Genomic DNA, 22,994 nt, shown 5'->3' with positions numbered 1-22,994 from the left:
TGCTGTCTCCTCTGAGGCTTATTTCAAATTTTAAATGGTTATGTTCTGGTGATTCTCAATTCAAGTTGGGCTGTGGTACTTTGAGAGTCCATAATCTGCTATGGAACTTTCAAAACTAGAAGTGTCCAGGACCCAGCCCATATTTTTTCTGTTAGAGTCTCTGAATGGTGAAAGTCACTCTCTTTTTATCCTTTGCTAAATCCTCCCCCATCTTTCTGAGTGCTCACTTCTTTGTTATTTTAATTTTTTCCAAAGAAAATCAAATTCTAATCCTTAAACTTCTTTTCTGTCTGCACTATCACCCATGTGATCTCATAACTTTAAATATCTTTTAATGCTAAACTTTTTTTGTAGCTCTAGCCTGGAGTTAATCTAGTCTCTGGATTTCAAGCCTTTTTTTTTTTTTTTTTTTTTGCCTCCAGGGTTATTGCTGGGGCTTGGTGCCTGCACTTTGAATCCACTGCTCCTAGAGGCTACTTTTTCCCCTTTTGTTGCCCTTGTTTATCTTTGTTGTTATTGCTGTCATTGTTGTTGGGTAGGACAGAGAGAAGTGGAGAGAGGAGGGAAAGAAAGAGGGAGAGAGAAAGATAGACACCTGCAGACCTGCTTCACCTCTTGTGAAGCGATCCCCCTGCAGGTGGGGAACCGGGTGCTCGAACCAAGATCCTTACACAGGTCCTTGCACTTTGCACCATGTGCACTTAACCCACTGCAAGCCAGTTTTGTTTTGTTTTTAAGTGAGCTTCTTAACATCTCCATTTGAGTGTTTAATAGGCATGTCGGGTTTTCATGTCGGAAACAGCATCTGATAGTCCTCCAACCAACTCTTCCTATGACTTGTCTTCCCATCTCTTATTAATTTTTCAAATATTAGGCAGCTTAATTTAACTTAATTTCTTCAATGAGTAGACCTGAATTCCCAGAAACACCTTTGACTCCAAGAAAGCTGACTCTTCTCACCAGCCCATTCATTCATCACCACTCTGGTGTGCGGCACCATCCTGTCAGTGGAAAACTGCAGTAGCTTGTCTCCTCGCAGGCTTTTTCAGCTGCTCTCAGATCCAGTTTACACCAAGTCAGATCATAGCACTTCTCTGCGTGTGGTGGCTTTTTCATTCCTAGTAACAGCTGCAAAGCCTCTGATCCCACCTCTTCCTTTTCATCACCACTTCAGTCACTCTGTTGTAGCCCTACTGACCTCCTTGCTGGTCCTTAAAAATGGAAGGCTACCTTGGGATCTTTGCTGTTCCTGCAGTCTGAAAAATTTCTTGCCCCTCTATCCACAGTTAATCCCCTCACTCCCTTCAAGTCACTAGTCAATTCCCTTCTCACATCCAGCTATAATTACAGACTAATATATCGAGTCAAGATTCTAACCTAGATGACAACAAAACCCATGCTCTTTTATTCTTCTTTTTTTAATTTATTTTTTATTGGGAAATTGATTTATAGTCGACAGTAAATACAGTAGTTTGTACATGCATGACATTTCCCAGTTTTCCACTTAACTGTACAACCCCCACTGGGTCCTCTGCCATCCATGTTCCAGGACCTGAACCCTGCCCCCACCACCACCACCCTCCCCAGAGTCTTTTACTTGGGTGCAATACACCAACTCCAGTCCAAGTTCTACTTAGTGTTTTCTCTTCTGATCTTGTTTTTCAACTTCAGCCTGAGAGTGAGATCATCCCATATCCATCCTTCTGTCTCTGACTTATTTCACTTAACATGATTTCTTCAAGCTCCATCCAAGGTGGGCTGAAAACGGTGAAATCACCATTTTTTATAGCTGAGTAGTATTCCATTGTGTATATAGACCACAACTTAATCAGCCATTCTTCTGTTGTTGGACATCGGGGTTGCTTCCAGGTCTTGGCTATTACAAATTGTGCTGCTATGAACGTAGGTGTACACAAGGCTTTCTGGATGAGAACCCACACTCTTTATCATAATATTATAGATAGTATCTTTCCAAATTTTTAAAATAAGCCCTCTGGAAAGATGCTTCAAGTTTGGATGGTGTGCTTTCTTTTCCTATTATTTTATTCCCATAAAATAGCTGATGGTTCACTCAGTGTACAGCTGTTCTCACTTGGGTAGTTTCTCATCTCCCTGTGATAAAAGTCTGCAAAATACTCATTTTATCTTGGAGTTCATACAATCCCTGGGATACCATTGTGATGGCTATATATGTGCTTCAGTTTGAGAAACCAGAGCTAGAAGATCACTCAAAAAAATAAAACAGCAGCAGTAGGGAAAGAAATCACACAACATGTAGACATAATTTAAAATAACTAGAAAAAATTGGCAATAGGGAATACCTTCTAAAGGCACTTAAAAGTTTGAAAAAAAATGTCAGTAAATAAAAGCTCATACAAATTTGAGAACTCAAAGCTTACCAAAAAAAAATAATAAAATAAATTTTAAAAAAAAAAATATATATATATATATGGTTTTCCCGAATATGCCACTCAGGTTGCCTGTCTTCACTTACGGCCTCAAGACATCTGTAACTGTGAGCACTTGCTTTGAACATACCTGTATTCTTGGAAATTTTTATAATTATCATACAGTGGATATATCCTTGTTTGTGTGCACTGTGTTAGGTGGGGTCAGTAGGGTTCTGCAGCCTTTCATTTTTTTTCTTTAATATTTATTTATTATTAGGTAGAGACAAAGAAATTGAGAGGGTAGGGGAAGATAGAGAAGGAGACAGGCAGACACGTGCAGTCCTACTTCACTATTTGTGAAGCTTTCCCCCTCCAGGTGGGAACCAGAGGCTTGAACCCCAGTCCTTGCACACTGTAATATGTTTGCTTAACTAGGTGTGCCCCCTGGCTCCTGGTTTCTTTTTATTGATTCAGATTTATATATCACCCATTAACTTGGTGTTTTTGACTTCTTAGTCAAATCAAAGAATTGTTCCTTTCTTTAAAAAAAATGCATCATTCATATTAATGTGTGTTATGCTTTATGTATTCACAGATTTCGGCATATTGATCAAAATATGAGTTGAAATTTGTTTCTTAAACTAATTCTCATTGCTTGTCTTTTTTTTTCAAATTACAACAAATTTTTGTTTAAAAAGATTTAATTAAAATGTCGCCCAAAACATTAATTCCCCAATAAAGAAATTTTAAAAAATTAAATAAATAATATTTTAAAAATGCCGCCAACATTAAGCAGCTAAGATAATCTTTTTAAAAGGAATTACAGTTTAAATTAGTTCAATTTTTTAAATTTTCACCTTTTTTATTATTTTTTTTAATGCATCTGGTGATTTAAAGTGTCTTAAGGGTATTAGCTCTCTGGGTTGACATTGAATTCCACATCAGGGGCTGAGAAATAGCTCATCTGGGAGAATGTGCATCTTGCCATGCACAAGACCTGGGTTCAAGACCATTGTAGGAGCTCCCTGGTGCTGGGAAAGGACCCATGGCGGGGGAGCAATGCTGTGCCAGTGCCTCTCTCTGTCTGGGTGAACCTGACTGAGGCAGTTATCCGTATATCTGAGGCCCAGGTGCCTCATTAGAAAAAGAAAGAAATCACATCAGATTTTAACTAGGTAATTATAATTAACATCATTTAAAACTCTTTTCAAACCAATTTGTCATAGGACAGGCCCAGTCTTAACCATTAACGTGAAATAAACCTCAGGGTTGAAAGAGACTTGTGGGGTCATCTAGAGGTTAGCCAGGCCACTGACCCACTTTCCACCAGGACTTCAGTAACTTAGGAGGTGTGATGACTCCTGAGGTAACACATCCCATTTTTTAAAGACTACTTACTCGTGACTTACTTCCTATACTGAACTGATCTCTCTTTAAAGGATTGTGAAAATAGTATAAATACAAGGAAAACGAAATTCTAACCTAAAAGAGGAAGCTCTGATAAAATGTGATTCCTTTTAGCTTTTGGTCTTCCTTTCCTTCCCCCACACATCCCTTCCACTATTTAACACTAATCAAGAATAATCTCCACAGCAGTCTTTATTTCCCTTCTTTTGTAATCCCACACAGCACATACTTTTTTCCAGTGGATTAATTTTCTAAGTGACTACTGTTCTTTGGCCTTTTTTTTTTCCTCCCATCACCATGGTGTGAGGATTTCGATTTCTCACCAGCACCTGCTGTTGTCTGACTGCAGTGCTTGTTTCTGTTGGGTTGGTGTTCATTCATAAAGCAATTCCATATCGTGTTTCATATTTTCCTGGTGGCTAATAACTGAGGATCGCGTGATTGTTGGTCATCTGTTTGTATTATATAGAGTTCTATAGATTAGTCAGTATTGAAATCCCTCAGATAACTTGGAATTATTATCTCCATTCTGTACTTTTACTTTCTTCCTCATGTCTGTCAAAACACAGACTGTCTAATTTTGCTAAAGTCAAGTTACATTTTTGTTGTTGTTGTTGTTGTTCATTTTACTGGTGTTCTTTCTGAATCCGTTGTCAAGAATTTATCCCATGTTTTTATCCTAATGATTTTATAGTTTTAGTGCTCATATTTTGGTCTTTTGCCCAATCTGAGTTAACTTCTGTATAATAATATGAGGGAAGAGTTCACTTTCATTATTTTGTATATGACTTTAAATATGTCCCAGCACCATTTGCTGAAAAAAGAAAATTCTTTCCCCAGTGCATGGTCTTGTATCCTTATAGAAAATCAGGTGACCATCAACACGTGAGCTTGTTTCTGGACTCTTCTTTTCCAGTGGTCTGCATGCCTACCCTTATCTCAGTACAGCACAGTCTTAATTGTTACTACTTGATAAGCTTTTTACTAGGGACATGGGAGTTCTACTGATAGAGTTTTTTGTTTGCTGTTGTTGTTTGTCTTTTGTCTTTTGTTTAGTCAGTCTGCTGCTCCTATCTTAGCAGATTGCAGTGACTGTGGTTGCTGATTTGGAATTACTCCTGTCATATATTTTACTTTCTGCTTCCTTCTTTTCCTTCTATCTTAAGTTTCACTAAGTTTTATTTCTCCTTTGTCCTGTTATAATGTAGAGACTGAATTCTGTGTAGCTTCCTTTGACATGTTTGTTATTAAAATAAATAACATGTGAGTTCTACTCTTTCTCCAGATTAAGTTTGAAATCTCTTGCTACTCCATATAAATTTTCATCTTTAGTTGATAATCTTGCTTTTACTTAATTCTGTAGTAAAAATCCTTATGTGTGTATGTTGTACCTGTGTCTAAGTATGTGGGCAGAGAAGATAGCCAGGACTAAACTGCTGTATCAAAGCATTCTAAGTGCATTTTGTCATTTAGTCTTGGTTGTGCTACAACAACAAACTCTTTAAAGTCACGAGCATTTATTCCCAGCTCACTCCTCCTTTGCCATCATAGATTAGCTGGCAAACTCAGTTTTGAACCCAAATTGAAAGATGTACCATCTCATGCTTCCATTAACTGTTTAAGCGAGACGAAGGAGAAGGCCGCAGATATGCACTGACATCTACTTTTTACCGGGACACACTATTCTTTAAAGCAAACAAGTAACCACACCTAATTAATAAGAAGTGGGAGGAACAGTTCTACCACGTTTAAATGTTGCCTCCTCACCCCCCATTATTTTTTTTTAACTTCTGGAGAAATTAGTATACCTAAAATTAGTATAGTCAACACCATCTGGAACTTCAAGTACGTTTTCCTAATTTCAGATAACGTTGAGTGACTAAGAAAATTTCTTCTGTTGTTCACTGGAAATTGACATAAGTTGAGTAAAATGGCCTGATCGCTGGCAGTGTTGGACTTGGAATCATGAGGCCCCCAAGTTTGAACCCCAGCATTACATGTGCTGGAACGATGCTGCTTCTCTCTTCTCTCTTCTCTCTTTATCTCTCTCATTAATAAATTAATCTGTAAGGGGAAAAAATATGAGTAAAGACTTAATTTTCTTAATTGCAATATCTTTTATACCTGTAGGAGTGAGGGAGGTGGGCAGTAGCTCAGCAGGTTAAGCGCACATGGTTCAAAGCACACGGACCACTGGAAGGACCCTGGTTCAAGCCATGGGCTCCCCACCTGCAGAGGAGTCGCTTCACAGGCGGTGAAGCAGGTCTGCAGGTGTCTGTCTATCTTTCTCTCACCCTGTCTTCCTCTCCTCTCTCCATTTCTCTCTGTCCTATCTAACAACGACATCAACAGCAATAACTACAACAACAATAAAAAAACAAGGGCAACAAAGGGGAATGAATAAATATTTTAAAAATAAATAAATAAAAAATACCTTTAGGAATGATTTTAAAATCCCTAGTATTTTGGTTCAGGAGGTGGCACAGTGGATAAAGCATTGAACTCTCAAACATGAGGTCCTGAGTTCAGTCCTCGGCAGCACCATGTACCAGAGTGATGTCTGGTTCTTTCTCTCCTCCCATCTTTCTCATTAATAAATAAAATATTTTAAAATAATAATAAAATAAAAAATAAAATCCCTAGTATTATATACTAATAAATATTTCAACAACCACATGAGGAGTTACATACTTAAATTGTCTTACCATTAAAACTTAATTTTTACTGAAACAATTTTTAAATTGTTGAGCCTTTTCTCTATTATTCCTCTCTTTTGCCTATTTTGAAGAGAATAAAAAATATATAAACAAATCCAATATATGATTTTTTTGAAAGTCTAACATATAATACATACATAATTTACTTTAATTTTTGGTAGAACTTGATTATTAAAAATGCCATGTATCTACAATGTCAGCAACCTAAAAGTCTTGCCATATTTCAAAACATGTTAACTATAACTAAGTGAAATATGTTGAACCTAAAGCATTCAAGGAGACTTTGAAATTATCAAGTTTTTTGTTGTATCAATATTTCTTTTTCTTAGACTTGAAATTAGTGTTCTAAGTCAGATTGCTGTCATACTGTATTGTTTGTAGATACATTTAGAAAGCTTACAGGTTTCATAGAGTAGCGCTAGATTCTAAGTAGTGCAAACCTGAGTTCAGTTTCTGTCATACTGTATTGTTTGTAGATGCATATAGAGAGCCTACGGGTTCCATAGGGTAGCGCTAGATTCTAAGTAGTACAAACCTGAGTTCAGTTTCTGTCATACTGTATTGTTTGTAGATGCATATAGAGAGCCTACGGGTTCCATAGGGTAGCGCTAGATTCTAAGTAGTACAAACCTGAGTTCAGTTTCTGTCATACTGTATTGTTTGTAGGTGCATATAGAGAGCCTATGGGTTTCATAGGGTAGCGCTAGATTCTAAGTAGTGCAAACCTGAGTTCAGTTTCTGTCATACTGTATTGTTTGTAGGTGCATATAGAGAGCCTACGGTCTCATAGGGTAGCGCTAGATTCTAAGTAGTACAAACCTGAGTTCAGTTTCTGTCGAGGTTCAGTTGAGATCATAAAAAAAAAAAATCTAAAATGCTGAATTTTTCCAAATGTGAAATGAAAAGAACACATCTAAGGAAAAAATCATCCTTTAATATGATGGTGATAGCATACAAAAAGACTCCCATGCCCAAGGCTGCAGGGTCCCAGATTCAGTCCCCCACATCAGCCAGAGCTAAGCAATAGTACTCTGGGTAAAGAAAAAAAAAGTCTGAAAATAATTTGTAAGCTCCCTCTTTGTGTCCCCAACACTTGATTTATGACATTAATTTATCTAGTACCTTTTGAATAGATAGCATAAAAATTAGCTTAAGCTCCATTACTGTTTAGATGATCTTAAACGCCCTCCCCATCCCGGGTAATAAAAGTTAAATGTGTTCTTACCTAAATAACTAAAATAATCATTACAATGCAAATGTCAGACTGCAGCGCAGTCTTTACCCCCTGCCTTATTATGGGGTAACTAGCTGCAGAGAACTGGATATTTCATCAAGGTACACATACTCTTATGTAGTCTGTAGCTGTATTGAATATGTAGCGCCTATGTCTAGTACAGTGACAGGCTTATAGATGTAGGCACATCCTTGTTCCACATTCAGTAGAATCTTTCTAAAGACTAGTATCTCCCTTCAGCCCTGGAAAATTCCCTCCTGATTCCTAGTTTCCCTGCTGTTGCTTTTTAGAACATTTCTTCATAAGCCATTTATCCCAGATCAACTTTACTTCACATTGTCGTCATCGACACATCTCAGTATATCCCTGCCTGTCTGGGGGTGGGGATGGAGAAGAGGCTGACTCTCCTACACTGCTTTCTGGCCCATTCTTGACTCCTGCTTCCTGTTGTTACCTGCCTTCTTCAGAGCCTGCCGGGCAGGTTAGCTACCTCGGTCTGCAGTGCCCTTCTTGTCTTGCAACACTGCCGTTTCCTGGTCTGCAGTGCCCTTCTTGTCTTGCAACACTGCCATTTCCTTCACCCTTTTCATTAGTCTATGCCATCTCATTGACTTTCAGCCTTAAAAAAGCTTAATGAGGGGGGCTGGGTGGCAGCGCAGCAGGTTAAGCATACGTGTTGCAAAGCACAAGGACTGGTATAAGGATCCTGGTTTGAGCCCCAGCTCCCCACATGTAGGGGGATCACTTCACAAGAGGTGAAGCAGGTCTGCAGGTGTTTATCTTTCACTCCCCCCTCTGTCTTTCCCTCCTTTCTTGATTTCTCTCTGTCCTGTCCAACAACAATAAACAATAAGGGCAACAAAAGGAAAAATAGACTCCAGGAGCAGTGGATTCATAGTGCATCGAGCCCCTGCAATAACCCTATAGGCAAAAAAAATTTTTTTTAAAGCAAGCTTTATGAAATCTCCTGTCAGTTACCTTCTTCCTATTTTATCATTGTTAGATAGTATCAGTTGTAATCCCTCTTGCCACCTCTCCAGATTCAAAGGAGGTCTCGAAACTTTATATCAGGCTCAACCTGACGCTGTTGACTGGCTACGGAAGAAGGGCAAACGCTAGAAGAAGAAAGTTGTAATCCCCCGCCATTTTTAAGTCCAGACTAGTCTAAATATAAATAGATACAAAGATAGATTTCCCTTTGACTTACCCACTAATGTCTGTAGCAAATCATCCTGTATAAGTACACTACATGTACCTAATTCATCTGTTACCAATATGACTTTGTTTCTAAGTTTATCCACATGCCAGAACAGAGGCAAAAGACAAAAAGGCCCCTGATTTCCTCAATTGTTGAGCAGAGGAATTTCCTCTCTGGTTATGGTTCCCATAATAAAGGTGACATTTGCTAGCCTCACTCCACTACTGGAGCTCTGGTTTTCTAAGCTTGGCATCTGTTTGCAAGGTATCCCCTTTTCAGCCCTTGAAGACTAATTATCATCTTTCTTTTGCTCTACCCAGCACTCAGCCCTTTTCTGTTTAGTGCGGGGCATTACACTGAGAACAAAGGTGTTTGTTGTTTTAGGAAGACTAATTACCTTCACCAGTGTTACTTTACCAAGGCTTCACAGTGGCATGTGCTGTGCAATCTGTGGTGAAAGGTAATGTTGCAAGCAGCTGGTGGGAAGTTCAGCCAAATTTTCGTAGTGATTTTTGAAACTCATTTTGATACCCCCTTTGTATTTGCAATTTATCTTTCTCAGACTATCTAAAAATCCTTAATCATAACTGAAAAGTGAACTAGATAACACGAAAAATTTAGGCACTTTCTTCGGAAAGGACTGCTCGAAAATAGAGTCATCTCTCCTTCCTACTGCATTTGAGCATTCTTCAGCTTGTTTATAATTGAGAGACATGTTTAAAAAGAAATAGAGTCTTACAAGTATGAAGTCCTGGCTTCGATTCCCCAGCCAGCCCTGCATGTACCAGAATGATGATCTGGTCCTCTCTATCATTTATAAATAAATAAAATGAGTCTTTTTATTTTTTTTAATTTTATTTATTTTCCCTTTTGTTGCCCTTATCTTTTTATTGTTGTAGTTATTATTGTTGTTACTGATGTCGTCTTATTGGATAGGACAGAGAGAAATGGAGAGAGGGGGGGAATACAGAGAGGGGGAGAGAAAGAGAGACACCTGCAGACCTGCTTCACCGCTTGTGGAGCGACTCCCCTGCAGGTGGGGAGCCCGGGGCTTGAACCAGAATCTTTATGCCGGTCCTTGCGCTTCGCGCCACATGTGCTTAACCTGCTGCGCTACTGCCTGACTCCCAAAATGAGTCTTTTTGAAAGGAGAGAAAGAGGGGCGGGCCGGGTGGTAGCGCACCTGGTTGAGTGCACGTTACAATGCGCTAGGACCCAGGTTCGAGTCCCTGGTCCCCACCTGAAGGGGAAAACTTCACAAGTAGTGAAGCTGTGCTCAGGTGTTTCTCTGTCTCTCTCCCTCTCTATCCCCCTTCCCTCTCTATTTCTGGCTGTTTTCTATCCAATAAATAAATAAAGATAATAAAAAAACATTTAAAGGAGAGAAGGAACCAAGAGAAATCAAGACGTACATTTATACCCAGAAATGAATATGCCCTTGGAGCTGCTGCAACAGATGCTAAATAATTAGCTTTTTTCGTGTGTTTTTTAAGCCCCGCCTGTGTTTTGAGTAAAACAGATAGTCATCTTTCTTCCTCTGGCTTATTTGACTTGACATGAGTCCTCAAGTCTGTCCTTATTGTAGCAAACAAGAAGCTTTCATCATATATCATAGCTGAGTAGTATTCCATTGTGTGTATATTTTCACCTCTGAGCTACTTCCAGATATAAGCAGTTATAAATAGCGTTTCAGTAAACATAGATATGCATAGATTGCTTCAGATATGTCTTTACGTTCTTTGCATAGGTCCCTAGGAGAAAATTTGTTGGATAATATATATAGTAGGTCCATTTCTTTTTTTTTTTTAATATTTATTTATTTTTATTTATTCCTTTTGTTGACCTTGTTGTTTTGTTGTTGTAGTTATTATTGATGTCATTGTTGTTGGATAGGACAGAGAGAAATGGAGAGAGGAGGGGAAGACAGAGAGGGGGAGAGAAAGACAGACACCTGCAGACCTGCTTCACCACCTGTGAAGTGACTCCCCTGCAGGTGGGGAGCCGGGGGCTCGAACCGGGATCCTTCCGCTGGTCCTTGTGCTTAGCGCCACCTGCGCTTAACCCGCTGCGCTACCGCCCAACTCCCAGTAGGTCCATTTCTAATATTGCTAGGAGTCTCCAAGTTTTTCCTTGGGGGTTGGCCTGATGAACACCTGTTTTTCTGCAGGATGCTTGAGAATTTGACTCACTTTAGTCATAGTGGAGCCAGGTTTGGGTCTTGTTTTAGTTCCCAGTCTTCAAATACCTTCAGCACTCGACTGCTCTTCTTGTGTGTCTGTTGGAGTGTAAGATGATTATTTCACGTTTGTCCTTTAACTTTGAACCTTTCTTTCTGTGTTGCAGTCCGTCCCCAGGTACTCACTCAGTGTCCTTACGTGGTTGAAAAGTCTCTGCATGTTCTGATAAAGAGCCAGATAGTAAATGATAAGAGGATTTTGCAAGCACATGATTTCCGTTATAGCTATTCGATTCAGATACACAACCCAAAGGCAGCATAGTTAATAAGTAAACAGAGGTGTGGCCATATTCTAGTATAGTTTATTCACAAAGCCAGCAGGGGCCAGACTTGGCTAACCCCTCCCTGTTAAGCTGTGTTCTGGCCACTGTCACTGTCTCTCCTCCCCTTGTCGTGTGCGCTTCACGTTCCTGGGGATTTTTGCCAGTTTTATATACTACAACACTGCTTGACAGGGACTAGGCTTTTAGTATATGACTTAGATGGATAAGTTATGAATCATGCTTTCAGTTTGTTTCTGATAAACAACTGATAGTGGGTTCTTTTTGTTGTTGTTTGTTCGCTGTTTGTTTAGTCAGTCTGCTGCTCATATTTAAACAGATTGCAGTTGTGATTATTGGTTTATTTGGAATTATTCCCATCATATATTTTGTTGTCTGCTTCCTTCTTTGCCTCCTTTTCCTTCTATCTGAAGTTTAATTAAGTTTTCTTTTATTTCTCCTTTGTTCTGTTACAATGTAGAGACTAAATTCTGTGTAGCTCCCTTTGACATGTTTGTTTTAACCTCTATAGAGACAGGAAGAGAGACCTGCAGCACTTCTGCATGAAGCTTACCCCCTTCAGATGGGTTCTCTACCAGTTGCCACCTTGTTACAGGCACCCTTTCTAAACACTTTCAAAGCCTTAAGTGCAACTCATCTAAACTGTGTGCCCCCAATTTCTTATTATTCTTTTTTAATATTTTAGTTTTACTTTACTTTCAGTAGTCTGTCACTCCATCTCATCACCATGGCCTTGTTACCCTTTGCTGAACAGTTAAAGCTTTTTTTTTTTGTTTTTGTTTTTGTTTTTGTTTTGCCTTCAGTGTTATTGCTGGGGGCTCAGTGCCTGCACTACAAATCCACTGCTCTTGGTGGCCACTCCCCCCCCCCTTGTTTTTGTTGCCCTTGTTTTTGTATTTATTGTTATTGCTGTCATTGTTGTTGGGTAGGACAGGTTCAAGCCCTCAACACTACCATAAGCCAGTACTAAACAGTAGCTTTTATACCAGTTTCCTTAAAACAAAATTTTTAATGCTTCTGTCAGCAGTCTGTGATGGGAAAATTCCTAAGCATTGCCTGAAAACACTCTGATAATTAGTTTTAAAAAATTATTCTATTATCTCTGTAGTCTATTATTTATTTTCCTTTATTTGAGGGAAAAAATAGCAAAGATTTCTGAATTTTGCCTCTCCTTCATTCGATTCTGTTCTTCTTAGATTTGTGTGAGATCTCTTGTCCCCTCTTTCATGTTTTCTGTCACTTTATCCTTTGTGCCCTGGTAAGAGCTTAGAGCTTGTCTTTGAGCGGCTATCTTTGTATCTCATCTAATGTTGAATTTCATGACTTTTTCATTTCTAGAGTGTGTTTTTGGTACCCTTCCAAATATGTCTGGGATTTTCCATGTTTTATTGGTTAGGTTTTTGTCTCTTCGACTATATTATCTTAGATCGTCATTGCTTATTTCAGCTGTTCAGTGACTTAAGTCACATTGAAGCCACTTGGGGGGGGCGCTGTTCACAACACCAGAGCTTCCTCCAGTGCAGTGGGGGCTGGGCTAGAACCTAGGTCATGCAGATGACAAAACAAGTGCACTACCCAAGTGAGTTATCCTGCCAGCTAGGCGATTGTTTTTTATGTTCGTATTTTCCTGTTGAGAGCTTCCTTTCATCAAGGACTTTTTTTCCCCTTTCTGAACTCCATCTAGTGACACCCAGGTAGTGGAAGGGAATTGCCATAACAGTTTGCACTTGTCTCAGTGGGGCAGCCAAGAAAATGACAAGCCTGGAGCTCGCTGACACCCTGGTATCCCCTTCTGCCGGTCCTTGTGCTTTGAGCCACCTGCACTTAACCCTCTGTGCTACCACCCGACGCTGGTACCCTGGTTTCTCAAGCTGATGTTCTCTCTCTGTCCTGTCCTTGGAGTATACATTTTGAATCTGATCTAACTTCTCAGGAACTCTGGTCATACCACCTCCCCCTGCTGTATTAAATAATACCATAAATGTGTGTCTTTCCTCATTTTTATTTTATTTTTTTCCCCTTTTGTTGCCCTTGTTTATCATCGCTGTTGTTACTGCTGTCGTCGTTGTTGGATAGGTCAGAGAGAGATCGAGAGAGGCGGGGGGAGACAGAGAAGGAGAGAAAGACACCTGCAGACCTGCTTCACCACCTGTGAAGCGACTCCCCTGCAGGTGGGGAGCCGGGGGCTCTAACCAGGATCCTTATGCTGGTCCTTGCGCTTCGCGCCTCTGCGCTTCACCCGCTGCACTACAGCCCGACTCCCATTTTTCCTCATTTTAACATAAACATAAGAAGCTATCACTCACTTGGTCATTAAAATCATTAAATAAATTTGATTTCTGTTGTTTTCCACATTTAAAATAAAAGCTTGGTGGGTGGGGGGAGTCTCCATGCTAATTTTCATAAATCCTTCAAGATGATCACTAGTCTGCACAGATTTTTAATCAGTACCATCTGAAATTTTTTGGTAGGTAATTGAAGTTCAGAAGTGACAAGTACTGCAAGGTGTTTCTGTTTTACCCTTCACTCATTTGTTCCATTTAAAATGATAATAACAACAGCCTGCATCTGCTTAGAAGATAAACCCTAATTCAGAATTCTCATATTTTATAGTAGAAAGATAAACTTCTGCATCTAATAGTAAGTCAAATTATTAAAAGTGCCACAGTGCAAACTTGTTAGGTAGGGATATGCTTAGATAGTGTGCCGCTTTGCCGTGCACACAGCACAGGTCTGAGCCCAGCCCCACCCTATTGAAGGAAACTTTAGTGTGATGGTCTCTTCTTCCCCCTTCCCCTTCTATCTGAAAGAGAGAGAGAGAGAGAGAGAGGGAGAGAGAGAGAGAGAGAAGGGAGGGAAAGAGAAAGGAAGAAAGAAAGAAGGAAATACAAGTGTTTGACTTGCTATCCCTGAATGATACCTTTTTTACTTTGCAATTTAAACTGTGTAATGTTACTATTTATGTAGATTGAAATCAGTCTTTTATTTAGAACATATATTAAAGTGAATTTAGTACATCCCATATTCCCTTCTATAAGTTCTTCGTATTAGAATAGCTCGTGCATAGTCTAACCATGTCAGACTTGAAATAGGATTATTCTTCAGAGGGCTAAATACAAAGTAGTGAGTAAACAAAAACCTTAGAGACCTAAAAAGCTAAAAATACAGTCTTTGACAACAACTTGGGTTTATCTTAGACTCTAAAAAGGAATTGAATGCCATTTGTCTGCTTAAATAATTAAATTTTCAAGTTTCAAACTCAAAAGTATTTTGTTTCAGTTTGTCTTGTTTGGCATCCTTGGCAAGCTCTTGTTTGGCACAGAATACTTGTTTTGTTTTCCCAAGGCAACTTAAAGGTTAATTGTCTTGAATGGGTAGATTTTCATGTTTGTCTTCTAATATGTGTTACAGCTCTGTTGGTACACCAGAAGGCCAGAATGGAACGGCTTCAAAGGGAACTTGAGATTCAGAAGAAAAAGCTGGATAAACTAAAATCTGAGGTCAATGAGATGGAAAATAATCTTACTCGAAGGCGTCTGAAGAGATCAAATTCTATATCCCAGATACCTTCAGTGAGTCTTTCTGTAGCTTTTGTAACCTCTGTGCTTGAACATAAGGATAAGCAGTCTGTTATAAAAATAAAAATTTGATCTAGTTTTCTTAGATCACTTTATTAATTCATGACTTGCTTTTCCATCCTTACATTCTCCTGTCAAACGCCACTCTTTCCTAACTGATAACATTTAATGTAGACCCTTCTCACGTGGAATTATTTTTCAGCTCGAAGAAATGCAGCAGTTGAGAAGTTGTAATAGACAACTCCAGATTGACATTGACTGCTTAACCAAAGAAATTGATCTTTTTCAAGCCCGAGGTAAAGTTCAGTGCACACTCAGCTGAAATTCATTGTGTTAACTTACCAACTCTTTTTCTGTGACTGAAAACAGTCTTATTAATCAGATTTCTTACTGTCTCAGATTTAATTTTGGAGCCAGATACTTATTGGGCTTTTATTCTCCCCCCCCCAAAAAAATGTATATTTTTTGTGGAGTAATTTGATATATTTTGTTATATCCTTTCCCCACCTCCCAGAGAATCATATATTTTGTTAAAAAGTAATTTGATACATTTTATATCCTCCAAATATTTTTCAGCCAGATGTTAAGGCAAGGCTTATTTGTTACTATTTCATATGCCTTTTTTCTCTTTTGCCTTTAGACAGTTATGCTTTTAAGAACATAGAAAAGAAAAATTCAAATTCATGCAGTCTAATGGCACTATCATAATTGATAAAACAGAATAGAAATATGAATTATACGTTTTAGAGCATTCATTTTTAATATGCTTTCTCTATTCATGGCAGGCAGTTTGTGCTTATTGTAGATAAGGTATTTACAGAATAATTCATTTCCATAAACAGTTAAGTAGAAAAATATTTTAAATAAGCCTAATTTCAAAATTAGGGAAATGATGGCTATATGGCGAGGTCAGAAAAGAGAAGGAAGCCAGTAAAGAGAAGTCCTTGGTCGTAGGTTGGACTTTGTGCCGGAATCCATTAAACTGAAAGATGATTTGTCTTACTTGTTTGAATGTTAGTAAGCTATTTATCTTGAGATAGTCATAGAAAATGCCACATTTAACTTGGTAGACTAATAGGAAGTGACGATTTAGAAACTGTAACCCTTTAACTTGTTTAAAATCTGGACATTGCATAGAACAAGATTTTTGTATGTACTTGAAGCCAAGCTTACTTGAGTTTAAGTTTTCATCGCTTAAGACCACGTTTGACAATTTTTGTATTAGGTTTTAAGTCATTTCAGCTTGTCACATAGAATAGGCTTCTCTTTCTAACTCTGTTACTGTCTTACACTAATTCTACTTCTTCCTCGGTTTACCGCTTAGCCCTGTTCTGAGTACTATATTATAACTCCCTCAGCTGTTTTGAAATCCTTACATATAATTTGAGATTAGAGGTACAAAATGAAAGCATTTTTCCTATTTATAAACTGTGAAATTTTTTAGAAAGAAAGTATTTGCTTTTGAAAAAACAGAATAAGGTCTTTTTGAGCTATAAACATTGACATATTTACTTTTTATATATTTCAGGACCACATTTTAATCCCAGCGCTATTCATAACTTTTATGACAATATTGGATTTGTAGGTCCTTTGCCACCAAAACCCAAAGGTTAGTGTTTCCATTAAGTGTGAAAACTGTTACATTTTGAAAAGCAAGATTTTAGAAATTTTCATTTTTAGCAACCTTCCTTTCTTAGCAGGACTTCTAACTCTGTCACTCTTGGTTGAATTCATTAGGAAGATGCTGTTTGTTTAACTTACATGCGGGGGCATTGGGGAGGATGCAAAAGTGTAATGTCATTAGTTCTTTAAAAGTAGTATCTACATCCTTCGGATTCAGTCTGTCCTCCCAAAATAAATTAAATACAAAAATTTATTTTTCAAGAGCTCCTATTCATTTAATTGTGCATATTCCTGTATGGTCAAAATCCCTGAATTTTAGCTGAATGGCTTTTAAAAATTACTGTCTGCCATTTGGCACCACTGACATGCAGACTAAATAAAGCACATCAGGCTAAAGATGTCTAAATATATAGGGGAGTTCTCGTTATTAAAACGTAAGAGAAAAGGCAGCAAGAAGAAAGAAGCATGCCACTAGTCCCATTGCTCTGTTATAAGGCTCTTCTTGTTCTCTTTCAGCATCCTGTTCTTTGCACACTTCCCTTTTTTGTTTATGTATAATGTAATAGGCCTAGCTGCGTATTCACTATTTTTTATATTTAAATGCTCCTTAGCATCATTATCTGGAATGTAATGAACTGTTACTGTAGAGTCAGAAGTGAGACTAGGGGCTTCTGACAGCATAAACAGGCATTCAGACACTGGCTGCATTTGCTGTTAGTTGAGTAAAGGCATAAAGGAAGCAGCAGTAGCACAACCTACCTCTTTAAAATAAGCAAAGTGAGTACTTAAGCCTGAGTGCTCCCCTAATATAACATTCTGTCTTTCAGAAACTAGTTTTTTTGTTTAGTTTTCTTTGAAAAAAGATGCGTGCTTTGCTTCAACATAATCTGATACTTAAGTGTTGCAAATACAAGGCAGGGGGATGCAGATAAGATTGCTATGGCGGGATAGTTACCTGGAGGCTTTACAGCTCTCGTTACCTTTATATAAATTTGAAGGTTTCCATGATGAAAAGTAAGAAATAAAGAAAAATGCCCCTTTTTCTGTGAAAAAGTTTTATTTAAAAACTTTTTTTTTATTTACTTCTTTAAATTAGCGTCACAGTGCCAATATTTTTAAATATCTAAAATTAAGTCCTTTGCTCTCTAACTTCCTCTCTGATCAATTCTAATGTTTGTTTATAGCTCTAATAAGATGATTCATAATTCTAAAGTTTTTCATTTAAGGAAAATGTGTTCCCTATTGACTGCATTAGACATTTCTGAGGCAGTTGCGAACATATAATAAAAAATTGAGATATCAGTATCAATTGAATGTCCTTCCCCCACACACACTCCTGCAAAAATGAAGTTGTTTTTTTTGTTGTTGTTGTTTGTTTGTTTTGGGTTTTTTTTTTTTTTTTTTTGGTAAGAACATTTTCTCACACCTGAGTTAAGTCAGTCCTATAGGGTGAATGAGCTAGATTCCCCAGATTAAGGTAATCATTCTATAATGATTCTTGACTATGAAGCATGAAATAAATTTAGATGATAAAAATGACTTTTGAAAAAGTTGTGTTTATTTATTATTGGGGTGGGGAGGAGGGAAGAGAGACAGAGCATCACTCTGGCACATGTAGTGCCAGGGATTGAACTCAGGACTCATGCTGCTTTTACCTGGATAAGACTTTCTTATCCATTTGTTAATCATTTAAACAGAAGCATATATGAATCCTGATCTCAGGTTGCTCGTGCATATGGCACAAATGTGAGCAGTGCCGAAAGACAAGAATTCTGTAATGAAATAAGTGTTCTTTGAGACTAATCACTAAATCAGATGTTGTTTCCAAAGTACAGAAAACTAAATATCACTTTTTAATTTGTACAAACACACCCTACATGTTCACATGCTGAACATACAATAGTTTATCTTGTAAGATTGTATATTTTCAAATTAGTACTGGTTATTTCAACATGGTTTAAATCACTTCTCATTTTTTTTATTTGTGATTAATAGTGGGTTACAAGATTGTATTTTTATACTGTACTTAGCACCAAAGTTCTGTGTCCCCACTCCTAACCTGGTTTAAATATTTGATACAAGTGAATTTTCATTGAGATAATCTTAGTTTACAGCATGGACAGGGTAATTCAGCATCTCTGTACAGCATCTATCTTGTGATTACCACCAGAAGTCTAGTCTCTATCCATCACCAATTTGAATCTTTAAATCTTGATGGGAGAAATCTAACAGTGGATACTTGTTTTACTTTATTTATTTTCCCTTTTGTTGCCCTTGTTTGTTTTTTTAATTGTTGTTGTAGTTATTGTTGTTGATGTCGTCATTGTTGGATAGGACAGAGAGAAATGGAGAGAGGAGGGGAAGACAGAGAAGGGGAGAGAAAGACAGACACCTGCAGACCTGCTTCACCACCTATAAAGCGACTCCCCTGCAGGTGGGGAGCCAGGGGCTCCAACGGAGATCCTTACCCCGGTCCTTAGACTTTGCGCCACGTGCGCTTAACCCGCTGCGCTGCCACCCAACTCCCTTTTTTTTCCAACTCCCTTTTACTTTATTTTTTTATATGTATTTATTTATTCCCTTTTGTTGCCCTTGTTTTGTTATTGTAGTTATTATTATTGTTATTGATGTCGTCATTGTTGGATAGGACAGAGAGAAATGGAGAGAGGTGGGGAAGACAGAGGGGGAGAGAAAGACAGAGACCTGCAGACCTGCTTCACCGCTTGTGAAGTGACTCCCCTGCAGGTGGGGAGCCGGAGACTCAAACCAGGATCCTTATATGCTGGTCCTTGCACTTTGCACAACACGTGCGTTAACCCACTGCGCTACCACCCGATTCCTACTTGCCACTTTGTAGGAATGCTATTCTAAATTAATAATTAAACATTCCCCCTCAAAAAAAAATAATCATAGACTGTGTCTTTTTTTTTTTTTTGCCTCCAGGATTATTGCTGTGGTGCTGACACTACAAGTCCGTTGTTCCTGGTGGCTTTTTTCTTTTTTAAGACAGAGAGAAATTGGGTGTGGAGGAGGGAGTGGACCTGCTTCACCACTTATAAAGTGTCCTCACTGCAGGTGGGGAACAGGAGCTTGAACCCGGGTCCTTCCACATAGTATTATGTGCACTCAACTAGGTGCACCCCCACCCGATCCCCATTTACTGTCATCTTAGAAGCAGCCTTAAAAGCACACAACTCCTTGTTTAAGAAACTTCAGTCCGTTCAAATGCTCTCAAACGTTGGGCCTCTAAGATGGCAGTGACTTTACTTTGTAATTAAGACATACAAGACCTAGAGGTAATGTGAATCGCCTAAAATCGTAAAGCAAGGAAATAGTAGGGAAGCAAGGAAAGAAGATAGTAGCAGAGCCGGACGGGAGCAAGACTCCGACCTCAAATAGCTCTCAGTCTAAGGTTCTTTTTACTGTCCCATAAGTGAATATGTTCCAAAATAAAGTATGATCAAATTCTACACCTGATTTTCTTCTCCAGGGCCTGTCACTGATACCTAGTTAAGATTTTGAGAAATGTGTTCATTTTATGTTACTTGTGTTCAAGTCTTGTATTTCCAGCAGATAGAGAATATTTAATAAGAAGGTCTATTTTGGTAGAAAATCAATAACTCTGTCAGTGGGAAATGAGGCACTGAGACAGAAGCTCAGTGTCAGTACTGCATTTTCACAATTTCAGGTGACCTTCAGGGAATCTTTGCTGTCAGTTATTATAGGAACTGACTCCGCTTCTCCTGCAAGTGGGAGGACATGATGCTCCATCCCCCAGTAAAGAAATATCTTGAGAGAGAGAGGTTGACACACTGTCAGGCCTAGGTAGGGGCTCTGCCTGTGGACTCTGAGATAGAGGTTGGTGAGGACCAAGTCATGACTGTCGGTTTCACTTGGATGTTTCGTTTGGTTATTAACAATTGCTTTGTGCTGTGCAGTAAAAAAAATATATATATATATATATATATATATATATATTGTTTAAAGTTGCTAGTCCTTGATGAGTCTTGGCTTTTATTTCTAAAATAATTCTTTTGCTTCCTTACAGATCAAAGGCCCACCATCAAAACACCAAAAACTCAAGATGCAGAAGACGATGAGGGAGCTCAGTGGAATTGCACTGCCTGTACTTTTTTGAACCATCCAGCGTTAATCCGCTGCGAACAGTGTGAGATGCCAAGGCATTTCTGAGCCAAAAGGCCCTTTTCCTTCTCTGAAGCCACGTTGGAAGTTGAAGGAACTAGTCTGTCATCAGGGGCAAAGTTTCACTGCTACATAGGATTTGGTCAGATTGAAGGTGTGACCAGATGGTGTGTTAATGTTAAATATCAGCCCACAGAGCTAATAATACCTCAGTCTAGTGTCATGGGCAGTGGAGACTCATCACACGAGAGGTAATCTACTGCAAGACTTGGTTGCCCACTGCCTGGCCATGTACAGTGTTACCGGTAGCCCATTGTGGATACTTCTCAATATATTAAGCCTAAGTGTTCCTGATACCTTTTCCCCCTCATGTCACTACTGAATTTTGACAGGAGGAAGGAAGAGAACAGTGGCTTTTTTTTATTATTATTATTAACTTTTGGTGAAACACTACAAACATGAAGAAATGGAACAAAGTTTAACTATTTAAAAAAAAACGGTTTGCTGCCGCATAGTGCCCGTCGATTGGGGAAGAACTTCACAAATCTGTGGTACTCTTGGCCTTGTCTTTGTCTTCCCTGAACGCGTCTCCACTCTGTGAAACCAGCATCTAGATCTAAAGATGAAAAAGAAAGCAGCATGCATTGTCTGTACAAAGTGAAACCCCCCAAAGCTCTTCCTACTGTACAGATCTCTCAAGTCTGTTTTAAATGATCTCTCCTCCTCCTCTTTTATTATTTTCTTATATTTCTACATGTATAGTGTTATAGTCTTTTGTTAACTAATTTTCTTTTTTTCTTTTAGTGATTAAGCACAGTCATGTGCCCTTAAGCCTTATCTGAGAGAAGCAACGCCTTAAAATACAAAAGCATTAATGAAATGAAACTATGCACAAAATAAGTTTCATCTACTTATTCTGTACTTTGCCCTCATGAGCGCTGATGTTCTGTGAAGACACGCAGATGCTGCAGAGTGAATCACAGCAAATGTTAACAAGACCTTTGTCTGTAGGTCTGTACTGACTTAGCAGTGGGCGACCTAGCCCAGTGTTTCTCTTCCGCAGGGAAGGCTCAAACAAAAGGTATTTTTAACCCACTGACAGAGCAGCAGGTAAAGCTTGCTTCATCTAGATGCCCAGTGTCCCACAGAACTTCCATAAGAGATTTAGTGTCGGGAAAGTGCAGTTTCAAAACCAGCAACAGCAGCGGTACCTGCAGCCCTTTTTGGGGGGAGAGAATTTTTTAAATGCTTTACCGCTGGGGCAATCCCTTTCTAAAGCTGACTCGGTGGCGGTATCATGTGTACTTATAAAACAAGGCTAGTCATACTTAGGACAACTAAAGAAAAGCTGGAAGAAAAAAAAGAAAAACAAGCAAACTTGAACACTGAAGCAACCTCAAGCATCTCTTTATTTTGATGTTATATTTTTATAAGGAAGATAAATATTCAGATGATCAGGAATGTATATAACTAAATGAAATCAAGAAAAAGAAGTAACAGTGCATTTAAAAAGAATCATGAAATGATATCAGCGCTTAGGGTGGGGTTAAGGGGAGTGCTGAAATGTAGCAGAAGACAGGAGAAAATGTCGACTGTGTCGCCCCTATAAATGTTCACAAATGGCTGTTTTTTTAAATGAACGGGATTCTTACAAGTGAGCTAGATGGATGGCAAAGCCTTGACTTCAGGCTTCACATATTCTGTATACGGGGAGAACTGTGCCAGTCCTAGTGAATCGGGCCATATGCCCAAAGCCCTTAACATCCTATGCGTCTTGTTTGAAAAGTAGGCCTTGTTTTTCAGCTTCAGCTGCAGTTCTATGTGAAGATTGATAAATCAGTTTTTACTTGTTTTATTAATAAAACATAATTTGGATATCTTGAGTTCATGGTTTTGTGATTTAGCTGGGTAAACTATCTTTGTAACAGATAAGTTATTTATAAAAATTAAAAAAACTTATATTCTAATGTGGATTTGTGACTCATTTTTAGTATGTGTGGGGTAGGAGATAGTTGATAGCCCAGCGGTAGTTGCTAGGTAATGAAGATCAAAGTAACCTCTATAGAGTTGTTTGTGACATGCAGTTGCATTCCTAGAATTTTTTTATCAATTCCCCCAACTTGCTTTTGACAAAAGAAAGAAGGCAGAGAGAGAAACAGAGGCAGAGAAAGAAGGAAGGCAGGGCTG

At 38.6% G+C, this 22,994-nt stretch overlaps 1 protein-coding gene across 6 annotated transcripts in view; it reads left to right on the top strand.

Moving 5' to 3' along the window:
- Positions 1–22,774, top strand: part of TAB2 (TGF-beta activated kinase 1 (MAP3K7) binding protein 2) — a 78,094-nt gene extending 55,320 nt beyond the window's left edge. For 4 of the 6 annotated variants that reach the window (XM_060205355.1, XM_060205354.1, XM_060205353.1 and 1 more), the window contains 4 exons: positions 14,875–15,035; positions 15,244–15,337; positions 16,570–16,650; positions 20,713–22,774. In XM_060205355.1, the coding sequence (XP_060061338.1) occupies positions 14,875–15,035; positions 15,244–15,337; positions 16,570–16,650; positions 20,713–20,855 (479 nt within the window). In that variant the 3' untranslated portion in view covers positions 20,856–22,774. The remainder of the gene's footprint in view (positions 1–14,874; positions 15,036–15,243; positions 15,338–16,569; positions 16,651–20,712) is intronic. The other 2 variants (XM_060205358.1, XM_060205357.1) reach the window with 2 other exon arrangements.
- The last annotated feature ends 220 nt before the right edge of the window (positions 22,775–22,994 follow it).

This window comes from Erinaceus europaeus, chromosome 13 (genome assembly GCF_950295315.1).
Source record: "Erinaceus europaeus chromosome 13, mEriEur2.1, whole genome shotgun sequence".
Taxonomy (NCBI): domain Eukaryota; kingdom Metazoa; phylum Chordata; class Mammalia; order Eulipotyphla; family Erinaceidae; genus Erinaceus; species Erinaceus europaeus.
The sequence above is the reverse complement of the archived record's forward strand: the minus strand, read 5'-3'. Positions and strand labels throughout refer to the sequence as shown.